This window comes from Pithys albifrons, chromosome 9 (genome assembly GCF_047495875.1).
Source record: "Pithys albifrons albifrons isolate INPA30051 chromosome 9, PitAlb_v1, whole genome shotgun sequence".
NCBI classification, from domain to species: domain Eukaryota; kingdom Metazoa; phylum Chordata; class Aves; order Passeriformes; family Thamnophilidae; genus Pithys; species Pithys albifrons.
In genome coordinates, this window is record NC_092466.1 from 4,363,109 (window position 1) to 4,386,198 (window position 23,090).

The following is a 23,090-nucleotide window of genomic DNA, read 5'->3' on the forward strand; positions in this document are numbered from 1 at the left end:
TGCCAGAAAAACAAATGTGTAGCACATGATAAATTAAATTTCAGAGATGCTGCAGGGTACCTTGTGGTTACCAGATCTTTTATAGGTACTGTTGTAACCTGTAGTCACTTCTTTGTGCATATTTTTTAAGAGAGCCTTTTTTCATCTCCTTTATTACCCCTGTGGATGATGCCCAAATCTGCCCTGACACTATTTCTGCCTTCTTTGCTTCATCTTTGAAAATCTTTACTCAGGTGTCTTATTGCTGCCTGAAATATTTACTTGGGAAATAGAAACTTTTCACTTCTTATCAGGACATCCCTTTCTTGTCCTCCTTCTCTCCAGCCATTAGAACCATTGGTAGTGTTTGGAAACCATCAAGGTCTTTCTCTTGAACGTTCATTGTGAGGATATTTTATGTGTAGGAAAGCATAAAATTTTTAGATTTAATATTACACATGAATCTGATTTAGTCTCTAGTCATTCAAATGCCTGTCAAAATTATCACAGCTCTGTTCCTTTGGAAAAGGAGAAGTTTTGAAGACTGAAAAGTCACTGATTTCTTTCCCTTTGATTTAAATTTAGTCAGGAAAGATTATGCTGTGATTTCTGTCTGCCTCATCTGACTTAGAGAATAAACTCATTAAGGAAATGAGCTTTTTTTTTGTAGGAAAGTATTTTGCAAATACTTTTGTTCAATATTTATCTAATTATTCTTGAGTCTGTGACAGTGTTATGTGGGAGAAACATCAAGAATACAAATAATTCATACAAAAGAACTTTATCTCATAAAGAACCACAACTAGAAGGATGTTGATTAGTGAAGGATCTGAAGCGACTGCCCCATTTGATCAGGATGCTTTTATAGGAATGGAACAGGAGTTCTTATCTAGAATTATAGCAATGTTTCTTAAGCATTTAAAATAGGTGTTGATAAAGCTAAAGGCAAAATAGTCAAACTGTGGGATTCACAATAGTAATGAAAATACTTCTCTGATTTGGAGTGTTATAGGAGTAATAAAAGGACCCACCATTTGGTCCAGAAACCTGAGATCCTGTAATTAGCCTTTCCTTGTGTCTGTTTTTTAATCCCTTCAATTTGCTGAATATTTTACTTATGATTTTTGGGTATTTTGTTTGGCTTTTTATCTCACATGTTTGAAAGGAGACTGTTATCTTATCCCTACTTTGTTCTCCTAAACAGGACCCTGTCCCACTTCAGGACAGTTAATTTAAGGTCCCCAAGTACAGATAGAGTGTAATTACTTAAACCTGTGTCACTGGACACTGTCCAAAAATGCTCCCATATTTCAGGAGCAGATTAAGATCTCTTAGATAGGTTAGTGAGCAGATGTGAGAAGTTGTGTAGTGTTACCTGTGGCAGCAACTGGTCCTTGCTGTGAGCAGATGGGTGATTGGAAAGCAGGGGCAGCTCGCTGGGAACTCGGAGCCAAATGTTTCCTGGTTTAGTATCCTGAGTGCTGTAATTAATACACTTGGCAAAGAGAAGGCATCTTTCCAATAGAATTGTGAAATTGCTTGTAGTGGGGTGTGCTTTGCTATGGCTTTGGATGAAGCGGAATGTAGATATTATGTCTGCTGCTCTGTGTGTATCTACATATGTGTTTTTATTTCTTTAGGTTGTGCAGTGCAAACCTTGGAAACCATCTCTGGGAAGATGAAGCCTCCAGTACCAGTAGTCCAGTTTGGAACCTCCTTATTTTAAGAAAACCTGGACATTTCTACCCATTTGCCTACTCCAGCATAAATCAGAGGACAATGAGTTATTTTTATTTTTTGCATATTTTCACACTACGTAACAATTTTTCTTCCTTCTCATTTTGTTCAATGGGAAAAACTTGAGCCAGTTTTGCTGGTGCTTCTCTACTTTGCCACATTCCTCTTACTGAGCCAAATTTTTGGAAACCACATCCATAGTACATCTATTTTTATGTGTCGGTTGTTGGGGTTTTTTTCTTCATTTTTTTTTCTGGTTTGAACCTGTCCTTTTGTGTTGCTGAGTAGCTGTAGAATCTGAAGGAATTAAATAATTTCAGACTTACAGAAGATGACTCACATGCTTCAGAAACGTTTTTATGGCTGTGCTTGGCTCATTAATATAGGAGTTTAACAGTAGTAATGAGGTATTGCATTAATTGTTGCATCCATTTATTACCAAATGACTTGCACAGACAGTGTTTCAGATGCCGTGGACCTGACCACAGTAACCAGAAGTGTCCTGTTTGCAAAGGGGAAAATCAGATCCCTTTGTACAGCGATAGCAAGCAGATGAAGTGGCTGGCAGTTTTGGAAGTAAGGACTGACCACTGTGAGAGCTGCAATGGAGTTTTCTGCTTGAGGAAGGGCAAGCTATGCAGCTTGATGTTTGGGTTGATTATAATGACTCTGGTGATGGTATCCTACATACTGACTGGAGCCAAGCATGGCCTGTTGTTAATACCCTCTCCCTTCCATTACGGAGCTTTTGCAAGCAATCCAAGCTTAATGGACAATGAAAGCCTTAGTGACATGAAAGACCATTACCAGCCTTCAAAAATGAATATTTCATATGTAAAGGATTATCCAAGCATTAAATTAATTATTGACACCATTGCTTCAAAGATTGAGTTTATCACGAGACAGCGCCCTGATTTAGAAGAACTGAGGAAACAAGAGCCACATGTGAGTATGAATTGAAGCGTGGCTTGAACTGTTTTATATTTCCTTGTTTCAAGACTTTGGATGAATCTTTGCCTTAGGTATCAAAAAATGCAACTGCTCAGATGTTCATGTAGAGATTTACACCATCTAGAGTCTCCTGATTTACACCAGCTGGAAAGCTGATACAGTAGATCAAATCTCTTTGAGTCATGAGCAGAATAGATGGATCACATAAGGGGTCTTGACACCTGAAGCAAAAAACCAGAAAGTATTCCCATAGCTGTGCAACTTCATGGAATTTTTACTTTGTCTTATGCAAAATCATTGTCACTTAGACTTACCTGTCACCTTAAATCATAAATAAGAAAAGAACCTTTCTAATAACTGCTTTCCAGTGTGCCTTCCTGCAAATCTGGTCATTGCAAACCTTGTATTGTAGAGTTAGGAAATGGAGGGTAATGTGATTTGAGCATTCCTGGGGCTGCAGGGGGGGTTGGGGGATTATCGAGGTCCTTTCTGGCCTTAAAATAAAAAAGATTTCTAAATACTCTTATTCCAGTCCAACTGTTTGTACAGGATTTGGTTCTGGTGTCATCAGAAGCAATAAGTGGGTCCAACTTTGCATTTAGAAAAATAAGTGTTAAAAATGTCTACATAGTGTTTCTATTCTCTCACTGTACTAATTAAGAAAATAACCTTCCAATGTTTGCTGCCTTGACTGAAATTGTTGTTCTTTATGTTGCAGATGTTTTCAGTAATTCCTAATAAATTCCTTCCAAATAGCAAGAATCCTTGTTGGTATGAAGAGTACCGAGGAAACTCAACCACAGACCCTTATGCAACGAACTCCTATGCACTGTATTCAAGGCGCTTTCGAATCTTATTTGATTACCTCAGGAAGGTATTTTGGAACCACTTGTACCATTACAAGGACAAACACTATCGCCTGCGCTGCCTCCCCCATTTCTACATCATTGGCCAGCCCAAGTGTGGCACCACGGACCTGTATGACAGGCTCAGGCTGCACCCCGAGGTTCGCTTCTCAGCAAGCAAAGAGCCCCACTGGTGGACAAGGAAACGCTTTGGTGAGTACACACGGCCTCTGGTGTCCAGGCAAGTTGTCTCTCATATATATATTCATAATGAAGTTTATAGATTTGCTCTGTATTGGCTTACCCAGAAATCACTGGAGTTGATAGTTTTGAGATGTCCAGGTGGTGGACACTCAGGATGTTTCAGCCCGTTTTTTTTTAGTATGTTTTGGGTTAAACCTTTTGAGAGGATGCACATTTCATTTGGTTTGTTTGCAGTGGTTTGGAAAATCTAGGAAAACCACCCCAACTCTAGATAAAGGCAGTCCTGTGAATCTGTAAAGGCAAGAAGAGAAGGTATTGGGTTGTGATGGGGAAGCTGAAGAACAGCAGCAACAGTTTTGTATTACAAAATTCTGTAAAGCTTTTCTTACATGAATAAATGATGGGCCAGTGTTCAAATGTGGGTGGCTTCAGCCTCTATGGTTCACCAAATAGAACTGTGGTGGCAGCTTCATTAGTGTCCCAGCTCTACTTGACACTGCACAGTTGAGATGGTCTGCATCAGAAATCTCTCTCACACCCAGGAACCTGCAGATATTTTTGATGTTCTTTTTGGTGGGTGACACCAATATTTCATAAGGTGACCCTCCATCTCTGAAGGCAGATTGCAATAGTTGAGGTTATGGCCAGCTGAGCAAAATGCATTTCACTCCAACAGGTCCAGAACCTCCTTATGTTGAGGCCCCAGAGCTGAATGCAAATGATAAAAATTACCTCCTGCTGTGAAGATGGAAATTCAGATCAGTCAGGGAAGGCAGTTTTAGACTTGGACACCCTCCAGTGTGGTTGCTCTGCTGCTCCTCTCTGGGTTTGTAGATGCAGGGACTGTCAGCAAAACCAGCTGTGGAAGATTTTGTGGTGTAGGAGAGACCAGGCTAAAATGTTTCATCCTAAATAGTTCCCTCCACTTACATTAACCCCAACAGAAATGTTTGGAATGAATGTTGGAGAAGGTAGTGCATCCAACCTCACAAAAGCAAGACTGGGCTCACTAAAGCTCAGAACTTGACCTACCAAACAGGCAGAAGAATGTAACAAATCAGGCTGGAGTGCAAATAATTTGAGACCAAGGGTGAATTCCTATCTCTGTGCTGGCATTCACAAACCCTCCACTTGCACGGTCTTGTGGTCACCCACTGGGGACCAAGTGCTGATCCTTGAAGAGATCATTCTTTGCATAATTGAATTTTTTGGAGTTGTTTTGTAAAGCTGGAGAATGAGGAAAGATTGCAAAGCTTGTGATCTCATGGGAGAGGGATCTGTAGAGATGACCTGATCATCTCGGGCTCTCTGCCATTAAGAATAAGAGAGTAAGTGGCTCAGTTCTTTCACTCTGCCTCAAAAGTTCAGTATGTAATGGTTGCTATTAAAAAATAAAGAAAAGGAAACCAAAACAGAGAATATGACAAATACACTACCAAGTGAAACTGAGACAGCTGCCTTTGTAAGCCAGTTAGTGGATATGACTCCTATGCTCCTGGCTATTAACTTGGTTTGGTTTTTAGCACTTAATCTGGACAAGAAAGTCTCTTTGTTCAATGGCATCCTCTGATTCAGTGGATTTTTATGGGGCTGACTAATTTCAGCTGAAGTCAAACAGCCCTCAGGGGAGGCCCCATTTCGCAAAGCACAGCTTTGCCCTTCTGCTGGGGTGGTTGATGCTCCACAGGACTTTGTCCCAGCTTGACTGTCTCTCTTTCCTGGCTCCTTGCCAGTGTTTCTATTCCCAGGCGTGGGGTGGCAACAAACCAAGGCTGTCTGTAGCACCGTGCTTGCACTTTTTTTTTACCCTCAAACTAAGTCAAAATACACTGTTGAACTTTCTTCTACCCTCATTAAATCCCACTTTCCTAAAGGGGAAATTCAGAGGGAATGGACAAAAGAACTCCCTTGCTGAGCTTTCCTCTCGCATAATTGATAATTATTGGCCTTGTGGGAACAAGAAAGGGAGAGCTGAGAAGTCCTGTGTGGGGAGCATGTACAGCAAGTGGAGAAGTGAGACTGGATTTGGAAACAAGAGTGGAAAAGGGACTATAAAAATCACAGATGTGGCTCAAGATGTTGAGAAATGCAGGAAGAAGGTGGTATTGAACACACCCTGGAGTGTAGAGAAGGAGAGGAGAAAAATAAAACATTACCACGCAGCTTTATTTTCATACCTGTGAAAGAAAAAAACATGAATGATTTCCCAGTGTGTGTTTATTTGCATATTTGGCATCAGAGCCTGTTCTCATTCTCAAAACAGTAAATCTAGTGGGAGTCCAATATTACTTCAATTCATATTGGTGCAAATGAAAGTAGAATTTTATCTTTTACATTCATTCCAAAAGCTAAATTTAGAGGAAAATAAATGCAGGCTATTCATGCAGGAACTATAAAGCAGAACACTTAAAATATTTCATATCACTGTGAATTTATGGTGCAATAACACAGTATCTCCAATCTCGGCTACTTCATTATTGGCACTTTTATCTGAGGGTTGCACTTCATGGGTCTCATTTTGTGCTGACGTTGGCTGGCGCAGGGCCAGCCACATCGATGAAGCCGTCTTGGTTTGCACCAGTGGTTCATCTTGCCCTGCTGTTGTTGTTATTAAGGTTGGCTTTAATTCTCTCTTTTTGCTGGTTTTAGGGATCATCCGGCTGAGGGATGGATTTCACGATCGCTACCCGGTGGAAGATTACCTCGATCTGTTCGACATAGCAGCACATCAGATCCAGAGTGTGCTGCAGAGTGAAGCAGTGAGGGAGCACGGCAAGATGAACAACATCATCATTGGTAGGGCAAACACAGCCCCTGGAATATGTCTCTGTGGCTCCACCCTGGCAGCATTCAGAGCTGAGGCATGAGAGGGGTGTTCTCCTACATGCGAATGGTTCCCAGCTCTGAGCACCTGACTTTGGTTTTCTCTTGTCTTCTCCTGGAGGGTGGTTAACAAGTTATTCTCTATAGAAAATGCCTGAGCAAGTTGGATATCTGGTGGACATCAGCATTTCATTAATGTGGGGTTTTTTTAAGAATGAGAATGACCTTGGTGACTCCCTCAAACAATTTTCATTTTGTTTTCATAGAATCACAGAATCATTTAGGTTGGAAAAGCTCTCTAAGACTGAGTCCATCCATTAAGCCAGCACTGCCAAGGCCACCACTAAACCATGTCCCCAAGTGCCACATCTGCAGGGCTTTTAAATACAGTTATGAAGCATTTGCCTGTAGTGATGGGACTGTAGCTGTAGCAATGTGTCTGGATAACACACTAATTGTGGTATTGTGACACAAGGTGGGTGCTGTTGAAATCCTGTATCTGATCTGAATAGCTCCAAGCTGCTCTTAGGCTCCAACAGAAGATATAGATATAATTAATTGGTAGTATTAAAATTAAATTACCTCATTGCCATTGGAAATGGTCTAGAAGTGCTACTGTACTGTACCTTACCTGTGGTTAGCACTGGGCTCTAGGGGTGGATCCTTGGATTGCTTTCCATGGCACACAGTGGTCAATCCACTGGGCTCATTCTCTGTGGTCTGTGGTATGTTGGATTACAGTGCCCACAAGGAGGATCAGAAATGCCTAAATTCTTCTTTTGCTGCTTGCTAAATCCAGGAAACTGAGGGAATGAGAGGTTTACCAGTCTTACTCTGTCACCTCCAAACTTCCCAGGGAAACCAGGTACATTCCATGAAAATACCAGTTGGGCAAGCAGCAGTTCCCTGTTGAAAAGAGACTTTTCAAGTGGGCTTGGAGTAACTATTCTACAGCAAATAGAGACAAGATTTTTGCTGCCTGCTCTCAGAATTATTGGGGTTTTGGTCTCATTATAGCCAAATAAGTTTAACCTATTGCTGTCTTGGTGATGCCTTACCTTGTTTAAACCAGACTTGGCTGCAGTCACGTTTGTTCAATACTTTGCACAGCCTCGATTTTAGTCTGTCATTCACTTTATTAAGTAGCCAACACTGAGCAACGTTTGCAAAATGGGCTCTTAAAAAATGTTGCCATCAAGGACATCTGCAGATTTTCCTCCTACTTACATCTCCTGTCCTTTCATGGATGAAGTGCTCATTCTAATTAAATTCACTAATCTAATTGGCAACCTACATCTTTGATTGCTTACCTCCTGTTACAGTTTTTTCTAGAGTTCACTTTGTGTTTCTTTTTCCTGTGGTCTCATTTCTTGTTTCATTAAGGTTCTGTTCGCTTTTCTTATTAAGTTTACAGGAAAAGTCTTGAATTATTATACTCATTAAGACAGCCTTTTATGACCTTGGTGAAAAAACAAAACAAAGCCAGCTAATCTAAAATGAATCTGTATGAATATCAGGTTTGCTTACAATCCTCCCTTTCTTATTTCTGATGGCTACAGAGAAAAATCGAATTATAGCTGTAAACATTTCAGTAGTTTATCACATCATATTATTTTGAAAAGTTAAGCTTCTTTGCATATTACACATAGTGGGTAATGCATTTATTTTCCTAAAAAACCCCCAACATCTGCTTAGACATGAAGCAGAGAGGACAGGGCTGATCCAGCCTGAGGCATTCAGAGCAGGACTTGTTTATTTGGGATCATTAAAATGATAAATTCAGAGGAAGGACTTGTGAAAACACAGTGTGATGTTAATCCATTAATATCTGAATAAGGAGGTTATACTTCCTTTCTTGAGGCAATTTAATAATTCTCATGTTCCTTGAGTCCATAAAAAAATAATTTTGGTTGCACTGGAGTAATTTAACCGAATTAATTGTAGGTGATTAATTTCTCTCATGTTTAGTATGGTCTGTTATATTTGCAGATATTAAGTCTGTATCCTAAACCAGAAAGGAACATTGTCAGATTGTCAGGAATATATTTTTTGGTCCGCTTCAGAAAATTAGAATTATAAGAGTCAGCAGAAACCAGAATAATTAATGTTTTTTCTTCATATTTTTTCTTATATTTTTGCCCCCTCATCTAGTTCTTGGATTTGCCCTCTTGAGCCCAGGCTGTCCTGGGCTGATGGATTAAAGGAGCATCTTGAGTCTCTGTTAACTCTTTAGCATGATGTGGTTGTGTGCTTGTGACCTTGGGTTGGAGTTGGTCATCTTGAAGGTCTTTTCCAACCTTAATAATTCCATGATCTTCCCTGGTTTGTGTGATGCCTGCAGGTCTCTGGTGGTGGCAGCTGATCCAGCTGACACTATTTAAGTGGAGTGTGGGCTGTGATTTGAAGGGAATCTGCCCATTTGTGTGTAAATTTGGGGTGTTTTAGTTCACATACCACATGGGTAAGCAGGTGTTCTTAGGGTTGGTCACTCTACAGGACCTAATTCAGATAAATCCAGTAGAACACCAAAAGTGATCTGAGAGAATAGGGCAGAAAAACATGAAGGAAGATCAGAAAATCTATTTTGGAGAGGAATAGATGGCTTGATGAGGTTACAGACTTTAATTACTTTGGCATGATTTAGGCAAACACTTGTGATGGAGCAGTGGAAGTGCAGCTGTTCCTGTCACGGAGATGTGGCAGCGACTTCCCAAGGTCGCTCTGATCCCTGGAGTGCACTATCCTGTAAATCCCCGCCTGCAGGGGCTCCTGCCCTTTTGCATTCTGCCATCTCCTGAGAGCTCAGAGGGAGCTGCCTGAGGTTTTTGTGGCACTGCTCTCTCAGCCCTGGCCTACACTTAATCTTTTGTGTGTCTGCTTCACCCAGCGTGGGAGCTGCGCTAATTGAGTTTTAATTGACAAGTCAAAGCCCGCTGATGATTAGGAGGTGCTTTGGCTAATTAATTTAGAACTGAAAAGCAGAGCTGTTGTGGACACCCGGGTTTAGCCAATGGACCTGATCACCTCCTTCTGAAAAGAGGCAAAATGAACATGGCAGAAGATTAATGTGTTTTCTAACAACTCCCAGACTTTATTAATGAATCACATTATGTTAAGCTGAAGTTTGGAGCCAGTACCTTTCTCATGTTGTGTTTTGGCCATCTTTTAAAATCCTTATTGGACTTTCCCAGCAGAGGAAAGAAGAAAAAAAGAAAAAAGGGAAATCATGTGCAAGTCTATAAGCCTACAACATTACGGGTTTTTCATCTTATTCCTTTAGCTTTGAAAAAGCTCATTAACAAGAATTAGCTCTCTTTAGAGTGTCAGACTGGAAGTTTCCAAAAAGCTTCTGTATGTTTCATTAAACACTAGTGTGCCACATTGATGCCAGCATTACTTAAAAAGACAGGGAAGATTACAAAATTCAAAACACCCTATCAGATCATTTATTTAGCAGCTGAAGCATCATATACCTCGTTCTGACAGAGATGGTACTAGTTGGGTGTGTCTCTGTGGCACTACATTCACAGTGAGCATCTTCAAACCTGAGGGATGTCACAATCTGGCATTTAACCAAATGTGCTATTTATTCTAGAGATTTTTTGTCTAAGAGTAAATAGTTGACTTATTCTACATGAATAATTATATGACATAATAATTACTATAACAATTATATAAAAATATTTCAAACCTCCGTGACACAATTCAGCTGCTTTTTTAATGTTTTCTATGGAATTCAGAATTCCACTAAATCTCCTGATTATGTTTTCAACACTGTTGATCAGCAGGAGTGGTGGTTTCCACATTTTTCTGTGTGAAATCATGCAATCTGTTAGCAAGTTACTTCTTTTGACATCAGGAGCATTCAGGCCAACCCTTGGGGGTGCTCCAGAAAGAGTGGCTGGGCTTTGGCAGGGACCAGCTCCTGCCTCCTCAAGGCCAGGCTGGACGGGGCTTGGAGCAACCTGGGATAGTGGAAAGGTGTCTCTGTTCGTGTGAGGAGGTGGAATGAGATGATCTTTATGGTGTCCTCCAATCCAAACCATTCTATGATTCCTCATTGGAGAATGTGCTAAAACTCTGAGCCCAGATTAAATATGTAACCACTGGCAGGAAGCAGTGTGGTTGTGGGGAGTAATATTGCAGGTGGAATTACACAAAACTTGCCTTAACCATCCCTACATTCCCAAAGGTACAAGGCAGTGTGGTTGCTCTGGCTCTGGGGAGCATTAGCCCCATCAGTTTGCAAGAACTAAGACATGTTAAAATTCATACAGCCAATTTTGGTCTGTCTACACCAATTCCAAATTCAGCCAATTTCTACTCAATGCAAAGAATGAAAAGAATTACTAGCAGAACTGCTTTTCATTTCCAGGTGAGGCCAGTGCCTCGACAATGTGGGACAACAACGCTTGGATTTTCTTTTATGACAACAGCACTGAAGGAGAACCTCCTTTCTTAATCCAGGATTTTATCCATGCCTTACACCCAAATGCCAAACTTATCATCATGCTGAGAGACCCTGTTGAAAGGTGAGCAAGAATCACATTGCTAAAGTATGCAAGAAAATCTTCTCCTTATAATAATTTTCTTTGCTCTTTCTCTCCTGGATGGAAGGAAATGTTCACGTGGTGTTTGACAGAGCTACTTGGCTTGTGGTAAGAGCTGCCAAGGGGTTTTACTCTATGTATTTTGGCACATGTATTTGTGATAATATTTTAAGGAGAAGCATGTGAGTGTGAATGCCATGAGTGCCATGCATGGACACCTGAGGTGCTCTGAAAAACAGAATTTATAGGGTGCCAAATGCAATCTAATGCCATCAGCTGAGTTAATGTGCTCTGGTTCTCAGCAGGGCTTACTCGACTGAGGAGGGCACTGCATCTACAGGTCTCAGCATAAGTGGTCCTGTGAAATTTTTCAATTCATTTAAGTAATACAGTTTATGTTTTCATGGGGCTTGTTGTTCAAAATGATTAAATAATTGTAATTAATAATGATTAAATATCTGCAGAGTCAGCAATTTACCCAAACCTCTTTTAGATCTTAAAAATGTTTGGTGCAACACTCGTGTGCAGTTTCACTGGGTCGTTGCAGCTTGCACATCCAGCAGCTACTCTGGGGTTCATCCCTGTTCTTCCTGACTTTGTTTGCAAGGAGAAGGCTCTGCTTTGGCCAAGGAATGGCTGTTTTGAGTGCCATTAACCAGGAATGCCCAGCTTTCCACTTGCATTTTTCCTCTCCAGTCTTCCTCCAGATTTCTGGGGCATTTCTGTCCACTGTGTCCTCTGAAGAAAGATAATAATGATGAGGGTAATGGGGAGGGTGGAGGGGTTGGAGGCAGAGTCCAAAAGGATCAGATTGAGGGGGGTGTGAATTCCTTCTCTCTGTAGCTTCACAGGGATATTCAGGACACTTCGAGCTGGGTCAGTGCCCAAGGGCAAAGTCCGAGTAAAGGGACTTTCTGGGAAACTCAGGAAAGGAAGGAGTTGCAGACCATGATGTGGACCAGGCTCTGGTGGCACTGAAAGAAGAGCAGACACAGGGGGCTTGTGCAGCAGCTGCCCAGAGCGACTTGGGAGTGGGAAGGGATGGAGCTTCCCCAGTGGCAGGACGTGGCTGCTGGTGAGAGCCAGAGCCCTGGGAGTGCTTCCCTTCCCATATCAGGAAATACAGCTCTCAACTTTAATGGCATCTCCTGACCTCAGGATTTAACAGATGGTAATTTTATGCGAGAGAACTGGCTGAAGTGGCTTCCTCATGTAAATTACCCACAAACTCCCTGATTGCTTTAACCATCCCCTGTAATGTGGGTGTAGCTCTTTGCCAGCTTTAACAGGGGTGAGAGGAAAAGTCAGCTCCACCTCCCTTCCTGTATTTATGATGAATTGGTTGCTTTTTGTTTACAATTCCCCAAGTTTCTGACAGCTTCTCTGAACTGCAGGAGCAAAGTAGCCAAGGCAGAAGGGACAGTGGGCATCCATCAGAGATGCAGGACCATGGGACATGTTTCTGGCAGTAGCCAGGAGGACATGGGGTGGGACAAGTTCTGATCCAACCTGCACAGGGTCTGGTTTATCCCCCAACATGGGATATTTGGTGGACATCAAGGTTTATGATGGTGGGCATCAATGGCATCATTATTTCATTGCAGTGGATAGTGGTGGAGGGTAAAGACTTCAAGTAGCTGAGCAGCTGAAATCTTAATCAGCAAAGGTTTTATTTCGAGGCAGATGTCCCCAGAATTAAAAACAGATGTAAACAAAGGAAAAAGGAAAATGGGAAGAAAATCTCAACTGTCCTGCAGAGGGAGAACTTGTCTTCAAGAATGTAGTTTGTCATAAGATGTCAGCAAGTCTTTAAAATGATGCACTAATTTAATGGATGATTAGAAATACTAAGCAGTCATATTAAATCTTTTAAAGAAAATTGTGGCCAGGTCCATGCTGCACATGATGCCTGCTGGCTGATTTCCCCCAGCAAGGAGCCTTTCTCCTGCTCTGCTGGGCAGCAGTGAGTTCCCCCAGCCCTGGGAGAAGCTGGGCAAGCCTGAGTGTTGATGTGCACACTCTTCTGCACGCAGGAGATGCTGCTGGTGTGTCTAATTTAGCTGAAGTCAGCTGGCTTGGCCTCTCAGCTTCTCCCCTTCTCTTTTCAGAAACGAACAGAGAATCTTCATTTGTTTCATATGGGAATTAAAATCCTGTTCTTGCTGACACAGAGTGCAGAGGGGCTATTCCTCTGCTTAAGTGCTTTGCTGGATTAGGGCCTAAACTTTCTAAATTAAATGATGTATTTTTAAGTACCTGTGGAAATCTAGGGAAGTTAAATGAATAAATAATATAAATACAATACAAAAGGTTACTGCAGCAAAAAAAGAAACCTAAACAGATTGATTTTTAAGGCCATTTCTTCACTCCTGTTTTTTTTTCAAAGAGGCAGAAAGATATCTAGGATTTCTGGAATTTTGTCCAGAGGTGGGTACTATGGAGGCATCATAGTGCAAACACACTTGGGGAAGTGAGTCTTTCTCAAGTGTTACAAAGTTGTCTTCAAAATTCTGTGGTATTGCTGGGGTTCTGGCCATAGTTTCTAAGCTCAAATACAAGAGAAGGTTAAAATACCATGTTCAGCAGATCTAACATTTATGCCATGTCAGATAATTTCCTTTGTCTCTTTGAACCATGTTTATCTTGCGAAACCTTAATTAAGGTTTCAGGGGTTAATGCTAAAATTTATATTTCCTTGCCTGTAGGTTTTGGGTTGTTTTACCACCACCACCACCACCCAAAGGATTTTGAGTTTAGATAATCATTTTTAAGTGATTTTAAGCAATTGTAAAACTTGTCCTCTGTAACTTAGAAAAACTGCTGTTGCTGGTGGTTTTTGCTCACAGCTGAACATGCAAAGCCCCATGTCCTGCTGTCCTCAAAACCAAAAGGGGAGCATTTGGGGAGTGCAGCACTACAGACTGCACCACAGATGGGAACCATGCACCTACCTGTAGGATTTCAGCTAAAGGAAAAGTAGGAATCACAAGGTGGAATGCTGTACATTGGAAGTTTTTGATGGAAAGGCAACATAGGATTGAAGGTGGAGCTTTCTGTAAAAAAAAAAAAAAAGAAATGTGGACTCTCTTACTCTTGATGGTGGCGAGTTTGAGAATCATATAAAAACTACTCTTTCTAGCCCATCTCATTCCTCTGTTGGTTTTGAAATCAATTTTAGGCTTTTGAGACAAGGACTGTTCCTGTTCGTGGCAGTGTGAGAGCACCAAGTACAGAGGGGCACCAACATCAGCTGAGACCAACTCTATCATTCATAGAGAACATGAATTTAAAGTCTATACATTTGGAAAATGTGCCTTCAGGAGGAAATATTGGCTTACACAATCACTAGGGTCAGGTCTCCAGGGATGCTGACCTCGAAAGTGGGGATGATTTTAAAAAATCCCTGGAGTGGATGTCACTCTGAGCTAAAACCCATCAAAAGGAATAGCAAAGGTGTCCCTGGCTGAACAGGCTGTCATTTAACTGCTTGCCTTTGTCATGGAAATGAACCTTTCATTCCCTCAGTCACTCCCTGGCACGTTTCCCCTCTGCAGGTTGTACTCCGATTATCTGTACTTTGCAAGCGCCAACAAATCCGCGGAGGATTTCCATGAGAAAGTGGCAGATTCCCTGCAGCTGTTCGGGAGTTGTGTGCTGGATTCCTCGCTGCGAGCCTGTGTCTACAACAACACCCTGAACAATGCCATGCCTGTATGTATTTCCAAGAACATTTGATTCCTTGCTTGGTTAATGGTACCTGCTGTCAAGGTTATTTAGACAGCAAAACACTGTGCAAAGAAGCAGCGAGAAATCAAACTTTCCCCCTTTTCATTTGTAAAGTGGATGACATAAATATATATATATATAAACATGTGTTGAGGTGCTGATGTAGAGGCTCAGCTGCCTCCTCAGCCTGTTCCCTGCTGAATGCCAGCAGGAATAACACAGACTTTCTATTGTGCAAGCGTATGGAGAGCACATTTAGTGAAGATTGCAATTTAATGTGTAAGTTTTTGCAGATGTTTCCAAAAAGTAGCTCTGGTAAGGATCTTTGCGGTACCAAATTGCCTCAAAATCAGAATGAATTACATATTCTTTCTCAAAAAAAAAAGGTTACCAATAACAAGATAAAGCTTGTATTTTTATTTTTTATTTTTATTTTAAATTGTGAACATCAGAAAAGTGATAAAAGGAAACACAGAAACTGCTGTCAGGGGAATGGATAAGTATTACAGGCTCAGGATTCCAAAATTCACAATTTTAGTCCACAACTGACATCAGATTTGCTTGAGGCTGAAGAATAATATAGAAGAGATTGACTTGAAATATCATATCTGGCCAGGTTGCCGTTCAATCCTCTTTTATTTGCTCAGGCTGCAAAGGATTCAGAGGGAATAGTTCCCTCCTTTGCCTCTGGGGTGAAGTTACTGCCTCCTCCATGTGATAAAACAGCAGTAAAAGAATGTCTTGCACAGGCTGGAGCCCCGCAGCAGTCGGGCAAACAGGACATTGCTCTTGCTTACCTTGGCAGGTGCAGTGGAGATGCTCCTCTCTGCAGCCTCCAGGACCTCCACACACACCCGTTGCTGCTGGGCAGCATCACAGTATTTTCCGGCCATCTGGTTGCACAAATGTGGTCAGAGAAAGGCAGAGAACCAGGAGAAAAGATTTTTCTCTTATCTTCTGTCCAGAGAAAGAGATCAGGCATTGGAATGGCCTGCCCAGAGAGGTGGTGGATTCCCCATCCCTGGAGGTTTTTAAACTGAGCTTGGCCGTGGCACTGAGTGCCATGATCTGGTAAAGGGACTGGAGTTGGACCAAGGGTTGGACTTGATGATCTCGGAGGTCTTTTCCAAACCAATCGATTCCATGATTCTTCCTCAGGGTGCAGGGCCAATCTTCATTTGTTGTCTTAGGCAGCCCTCTGAAGAAGATGCTTTTGGATATGAGCAGAGGAGGCCTCTTTCCACAGAGCCACAAGCAGGTGTTTGTAATAAAACCCAAATGCTAACTTTGCCCCTCAATGGACTTATTTAGCTTCTTCTTCAGCCAAGTTGCTAAATCTGTTCTGTTCGTGGTTTGCTGTGTATTGAAAAAGTAAGGATTGTTTTCCCTGGTGAGCTCATTAGATTGTTGATTCTGTGACTACACCAGAAAAAGATTGTTTGGCTATTTTTTTAATACATTTCTGAAACAAGAGAGGTGTCAGAGACATTGTGGCTGCTGATAGATGCTGACTGTGAAGAAAGGGGTGTTTGTCAGCTTATCCTCACTTAGAATCAGAGGGAAACATGTTTCCCAAAGAAAGGCATTCTGAGCCAGGGTGATCCTGATTGGGGCCTTCCAGGGCAGCAAGAAAGGTGGAGAGGAACTGTTTACAGTGGCCTGGAGTGACAGGACAAGGGGGAATGGCTTCAAAGTGAAAGAAAGTAGATTTAGATATGTTATTAGGAAAAAAGTTTTTACTGTGAGGGTGGGCAGACCCTGGCACAGGGTGCCCAGAGAAGCTGTGGCTACCCCATCCCCGGGAGTGTCCAAGGCCAGGTTGGACAGGGCTTGGAGCAACCTGGGCTGGTGGGAGGTGTCCCTGCCCATGGCAAGGGGTGGAATGAGATGAGCTTTAAGGCCCCTTCCAACCCAAACCATTCGGTGATTCTGTGATGCTATGAAAGTGCAGAAATGGATATTATGGAGGGGACAATAGCTTGGGAAATGCTACTAATGCCTTTGATGTCTAGTGGGAAGCACTGGAGTTTTCTAGAAGGAAACAGTCTGGTTCAGAAGAACAGTTATGAAAAAGAAAAGTCAGTGTTACACTGTATAGGGGAGAAAAATCAAGATTCTTGCTTGTTCCAAGAGAACTGAGAATTACAGGAACATATTAGTTAAAATCTTCTTACTGGTGAAAAGCTTTAAAAAGATTTAAAAAAAAATTTAACTATACCATACGGGCAACACTTGTCTGTCACTCACCTTCAACTCCCAGGGGAAAGGAAAGCAAAACGCATTGAGAAGAAACCATTAAGCCACACATTTGCCCCAGTGCTCCACAGAATGAGGCATTGACTGAGGGCTGGAGTGTTGCCCTGCCACTATTACCCCACGTGAGCCTGATGTTTCAATCAAATAAGATGTCTCAAATCCTTGTGTAGCATAAATATAAAGAAGTCCACTAAATATGGAGGCTTACTGTTATAAGCAGCCAAAGACACACATCAGAATCACACATTATGATAATAACTTAGGAATCATTCAAAATATGGTTTATTTTACTGGAATTTGGGTATCAGTGTAGTTCACAGGTCAGGGTAAGAAGTGAAAGAGGCTGTTGTTGTCTGACTTCATTGGTCTCTGGTAATGTGACTTGAAGACATTAAGTCTCTTTTATGAAAGATGCTTGACTTGGGTTTCATGTTTCTCTCTTCTGAGCCTGAAGAGATTTAGAAAAAATATCTATAAACACAGTATGAGTCTGGGCTTTTAAGAACACCAGGCTAGTCTTTTTAAATTTCAGCTTGTTATGTAAAATTGAGGAGGGAAGAAAAACAGAGATTAATACAGGACAGGCTGAAAAAGTGCCTTTTCCCATCCCTGGTCTGACATACTCTGGGGCTCTCATTTTGAGCTCAGACAAGGCACCATTAATGCTGCTGAGCAGCCACTGATCCTGCAGCTCAGATGCCAATCTAATTATTACAATCAGAGCATGCATCAAAATGCACCCAAATCTAATTCCTGGCAGTGAATCAGAATATTTGTACTTATGGCAGCGTGATCTGATGCAGATAATAACCATGGAATCATGGAATAGTTTAGGTTGGAAAAGACCTCTAAGGTTGTTGAGTCCAGCTTGTAACTCAGCCCTGCTAAGCCCACCACTAAACCATGTCCCCAAGCACCACAAGGTGAAACCTAGGAGGAATAAGCAGATTTATGGCCTGGAGAAGGCAACAGGACTAAGCATCTTCCCTTCTACTGCTGTTCAGCCAGGGGCTGAAAGGCCTCTGTGTCTCCGTTTTTGGGATTTTGGCTCACAAGACAGAGGTGTTGGTTTCTTACAGCTGAAAGTGTTGTAAGGTGAATTAATTTGGGTTTTTTTGTGCCTACAGGTAAGGTTACAGGTCGGGCTCTATGTTGTGTATCTTCTGGACTGGCTGACAGTTTTTAACAAAGATCAGATCCTCGTTCTTCGCCTGGAGGACCACGCCTCAAACATGAGATACACCATGCACAAGGTGTTCCACTTTCTGGATCTGGGTAGGTGTCTTCTGGCTGGTTTAGGGGTGCAAAAACATTATTATTCTTCTTTTAAGTCATTTTTTTCTTTATTAACAGCCAAAAGAGAAGTGTAGAAATCTGGCTTGAGGGATGCATTAATTTTGTCACCTGGAGTCGAGCAAAATTAAAATTCTCAAATTCCTATAAAAAGGCTGGCATTAGAAGACCTTAATAAGATTATATCAAGGGAAAAAAATCCAGATCATTCAGAATATATGGATTTATTAAACCACAGGGGAGCCAGTCCTGCCTCTGAAGGCAGTCAGGGCTTGTTTGACATGGGCTTACATAGATGCAAAGTTATCCCACTAAATTTAAACAAATTGAAGTATTACCAGACTAGAATCTAAGTCTGAGCATGAGGAAAGGTTGCATTTCTAACTGAGGAGAAGGGGGAAATGGTGTTTTTGCTGTGTTGATTGAGACATCTGTTGCTAATCCTCGGAGAAATGCTGGCAGACAAAACGTTGCCCAGTGTTGATTTGACAGTAGCAAGAGAATGAAAATGTGGCTGAAAAATAGTCTGTCTGGTCCAAAGATTGGTCGAGATGATGAGAAAGTTTGAGTGCAGCAGATTGAACAGATGAAGAGCTTGGCATCTTCTTCTCAAATATGGTTTATGCTGGAAAACTCTGCAGCTTCTTATCTTGCTGATACCCATTTACTCCTGGAATAGGGGCATCACTACACCTGGGTGCCACTTTGATGCCACTGGCAGCCTCCAAAACAAGCAAAAAATGGGCTTAACTCACATCATAAAATGAAATGGCAGTATAAAAGTGTTGCAGCTCCAAGATGGATGGGAAGTTGTGTTCAATGTCATCATTGTTTTCTGAAAACAAATATTTTCATCCAGAAGTGATTTATGCTGCTTTTCATAGAGATGATTAATTAATGGGAGAGGAAAATGTATTATTTTCATATTTACTAACAGTGATTTATTTTACTAATCAAAGCCTGTATTCGATATTCCTAAGCACTGTTGCTGTAACAAAAATTCCATTTCTCTTCCTCTGGCAAACTTTCTGATTGAGTCATTACTCTCCTTTAGCACGGGGATTTTTGGTGAAATATCAGAAGATAATGTTCTGTTTTTCCACAGGACCTCTAAGTGAGAAACAAGAAGCTCTGATTACCAAGAGTCCTGCATCAAACACCAGAAGACCTGAAGACAGAAGCCTGGGACCGATGCTACCAACCACAAAGGCAATTTTAAGAGATTTCTATAGGCCTTTTAATACAAAACTGGCACAAGTTCTTTTTGATGATGCTTTTTTATGGAAGAGGACATAATCTTGTAAATTTGGTGCCACAAATACAGTGCGTAAAGGAGTTTTTATTTTTTTAAATTCTATTTTTGTGTGTGGATATTTACATTTTTCCCATTCCAAAGAGAAGCCGATCGACGAGCTGAGACTCACCTTCAGACAACACGTTTCACAACAGTTGTACCACATCTTCCTTGTGGGAATGGAAAGCATCTTGTTTATCAGTTTATTGCAACTTCTTTTACCCCAGCAAAGGAGTGGAAGAGCATTAGGACAAAAATGATGCCTGACACTCTTCCATGGGGGTGTTGAAGTTTAACCTTCTCTAAGATGCTGCAACACAGAGTTGGCATCAGTTTCCTACAACTACACTTATAATCTCATTTCCAGTATATGTTACTCATTCAATTTTTCAATCAATCAATGAATGTCATTTAGTCATTAAAATTTTTAATTGAATTCAACCTAAAATTCTGTCTCTTTTTGTCAAATACTCACCCTGAGATTAGCTCAGTTGCTTGGAGCATGGTGCTAATAATGTCAAGGTTCAAGCCCCATATGGGCCATTCTCTTAAGGGTTGCTCTCCAAGACCCCTGTGGGTGCCTTCCAACTCAGAATATTCTGTGATTCTAAAGTGCTCTTCACTCACACTAAGTTTTCAGTTTCCTTAATTCTGGAACAAAGATAAAGGATAATTGCATGTACATAAATTTCCAAGTCTAATTTATATCTTCAAGGTGGAACTGGCCCCCACTAATGAGGGACTTTTTAAAGAGATAAATATTGATGCTGTCGATTGATTATTTCCTTTCAAGGGCTAAACCCATTATTTCCTCCCTCAGTGTGTGTTGAGTGGGTCACATGAAGCTGCTCTCCAGCTAATAGGTATCAGCCCCTTCAAAAATCTTCTCCAACTGGCTCATGTGTCTTTTCAACCTTGATGTTGGACCCCACAATACAATTTTACTGATAGATTCACAAGGACATTTACAAATACTAAGGATAATTGTTCCCATCCTCATCCATGGGGACATGTTAATTCCCTTCATGTGTCTCTAAACTGAGAATTAATGCTGAAAACTTGATGACTCCTGAACATTTCACACGGGAATATGATTGATGACATGTGAGATGTTTTGTAACAGAAGACCATTTCTAGGTTCTTTGCCAACTGGTAATGTGCTGTTTAAAAAGGATTCAGTCTGGGATTTGGAAAGCCTAAAATGAGCAATTTAGGGAAGTATTCTAGACAACCAGAACAGATTAGTTCTAGTTCAGAAATGCTCAGAGACCAAAAATGGGTTGGAGAACTGAGAATGGACTGTTTTAGCAGTACAAACAAAAAGTATCATGGGAGCATGAAACAGAAAATCAAAATGAATTTGCCACTGTTTGCACATGTAAAAAATTCAATCAACAACTTATTTACACTAAAGATTCCATCCAGCTGTGCTCTAATTTGGAATCAACACTGTGGTCAGAGTAACTCTATGCAGATGTTTCCTAACCTGATCTGCCATGGTCAAATAGTTCCATTTAGTTGTCAACTGCTGCCATGATCTAGTGATATTATATTACCAACCCTGAAAGCTAATGAATGCTTGTGTCATTATCATTTAGCCTGAGCAATAATTCCATGGACAGCTCATACACACTCTGGTTTGTGGCACACTGATGTCTGGTGCTGAGCTCTGATTTCTTCAGTCCACCAGTGGTGGGGGAGGTTCTCTCTGCCCTTTGCCTTTGTATAGAATCTAAATAAAAACTTGCTTCTTGGTCAAAATGTCTGCTTTAGGTTGAACCATGCCCAGCATCCTGCTAGATCGAGGTCTTGCCTAGTTCTGTCTCAGAAGAAGGAGAAGGGTTGGACTCGATGATCTTGGAGGTCTTTTCCAACCCAATCAATTCTATGATTCTGTGATTCTATGATTCTGTGATTCTATGATTCTATGGTTCTAAGGTTGAAGGTTCCCTGAGTGATGCTGGACAGTTGGGACCACTCGTGCCAAAACGTGGGTAAGATCACCAGACAGCAGGTGGTGCTGAGTGTCCTCCTGGTGTGTGCAGCACAGTAACACGTGGGGACAGGGCTACAGCCATAGATGATCTCTAAGAAGTCCTTCTGAAAGTGAAGTCTTCAATGAGGCTGCTTTTATGTCTTTGTCTCCTTCATGAGCTCCAAAATGCAATCTCTTAATTCTAACACATTGTGACCTCGAGCAGTTGGGTTGTGGCATGACTAAGTATCAAAAACCAGATAATAGTCAAGAAGTCATCTTGGAGGTAAGGGTATTATATTACTCTCTAGTTGATCTGGGAACTTGAAATAAAATAAAACAGCATTTTCTCAAGAGATGTGACAGTGCTGGGTGTCAGATCCCCTCTTCTTCAGTCACAGAGCAGACAGCGTAACCCTGTCCTTCAGTGGCTTCACAACAAAGCTCTACATAGGAAAAGGCTCACCCCAAGTTCTTCCAGTTCCCTTTGCCTTTTTTCTTGACAGTTCCAGCTGTGAAAAAAAAACAAACCAGTATTATTGTTATTAGTCACTGTTAGCAGTGAGCTGACCTGCATACCTCAAACAACCACTTACTAAGAAATTGGAATTAATATCAAAACAATATGTTTTCATTTTTCCTATTTTAAGCCAAAGCACAGCAGTGGCTCCTTGCAAAGACCTCAGAAATTTTGTGTCTCATACTGTGTTTTTTCGCTTATCTCTGCTGAACAAAAGTAATCAGAAAAAGATGCAGCTTTCCTGAGTGCAAAGGCACTGAGGAAAGGGTCAGTTCCAAATGTTCTCGCTGCTACTGCAGAAGAATGTGAAATGTGTTGTCTGTAAGACCTTGAGTGTTTGGGCCAAGCATCTTTGCTGGCTGGAAGAAGTACAATAAAAACAAAGGATCTCCTGCTAAGAAAAACAGGCAGTGGTTGACATGGAAAGTGGTGTGTTGTTATCTGTCGAGTCCAGGGCACAGGCTGAGTGCTTCAGCTCAGCAAACTGAAGATAAATGGTGGGATCATCTCAGTTCTGAGTGTATCTTTCTGCCAAGAAATGAATCCATCTTCCAACTCAGTTACATGCCTTTTTATTGAAGACAAGTCACGAGAGTGTCATTAGAAGTCCCTCCTGCTCAATCCCTGTAACACAGGCATGTTGAGTGGGGCATTTGATACATAAGAGGACACTGCCTCAGTTTGCATCAGAGAAGGTTTAGCTTGGAGATTAGGAACAATTTCTTCACTGAAAGGGTTGTCAGGCACTGGCACAGCTGTCCAGAGCAGCGATGGAATCCCCATCGCTGGAGAGGTTTAAAGGACCTGTAGATGTGGCTCTTGGGGACGTGGGTTAGTGGTGGGCTTGGAAGGGCAGGGTTAAAGGTTGGACTCGGTGATCCTAGGAGGGCTTTTCCAGCCTGAATGATTCCATGAGCAGCTTTCCCACAGGAATACT

The 23,090-nt window shown here is 41.5% G+C and overlaps 1 protein-coding gene across 1 annotated transcript in view; it reads left to right on the top strand.

Annotated features, from left to right (window-relative positions):
* Positions 1 to 20,099, top strand: part of CHST15 (carbohydrate sulfotransferase 15) — a 46,384-nt gene extending 26,285 nt beyond the window's left edge. The window contains exons 2-8 of the mRNA XM_071563824.1: positions 1,620 to 2,661; positions 3,386 to 3,725; positions 6,366 to 6,512; positions 10,915 to 11,071; positions 14,644 to 14,800; positions 18,199 to 18,346; positions 19,470 to 20,099. Coding sequence (XP_071419925.1) covers positions 2,119 to 2,661; positions 3,386 to 3,725; positions 6,366 to 6,512; positions 10,915 to 11,071; positions 14,644 to 14,800; positions 18,199 to 18,346; positions 19,470 to 19,660 — 1,683 coding nt within the window. The 5' untranslated portion in view covers positions 1,620 to 2,118 and the 3' untranslated portion in view covers positions 19,661 to 20,099. The remainder of the gene's footprint in view (positions 1 to 1,619; positions 2,662 to 3,385; positions 3,726 to 6,365; positions 6,513 to 10,914; positions 11,072 to 14,643; positions 14,801 to 18,198; positions 18,347 to 19,469) is intronic.
* The last annotated feature ends 2,991 nt before the right edge of the window (positions 20,100 to 23,090 follow it).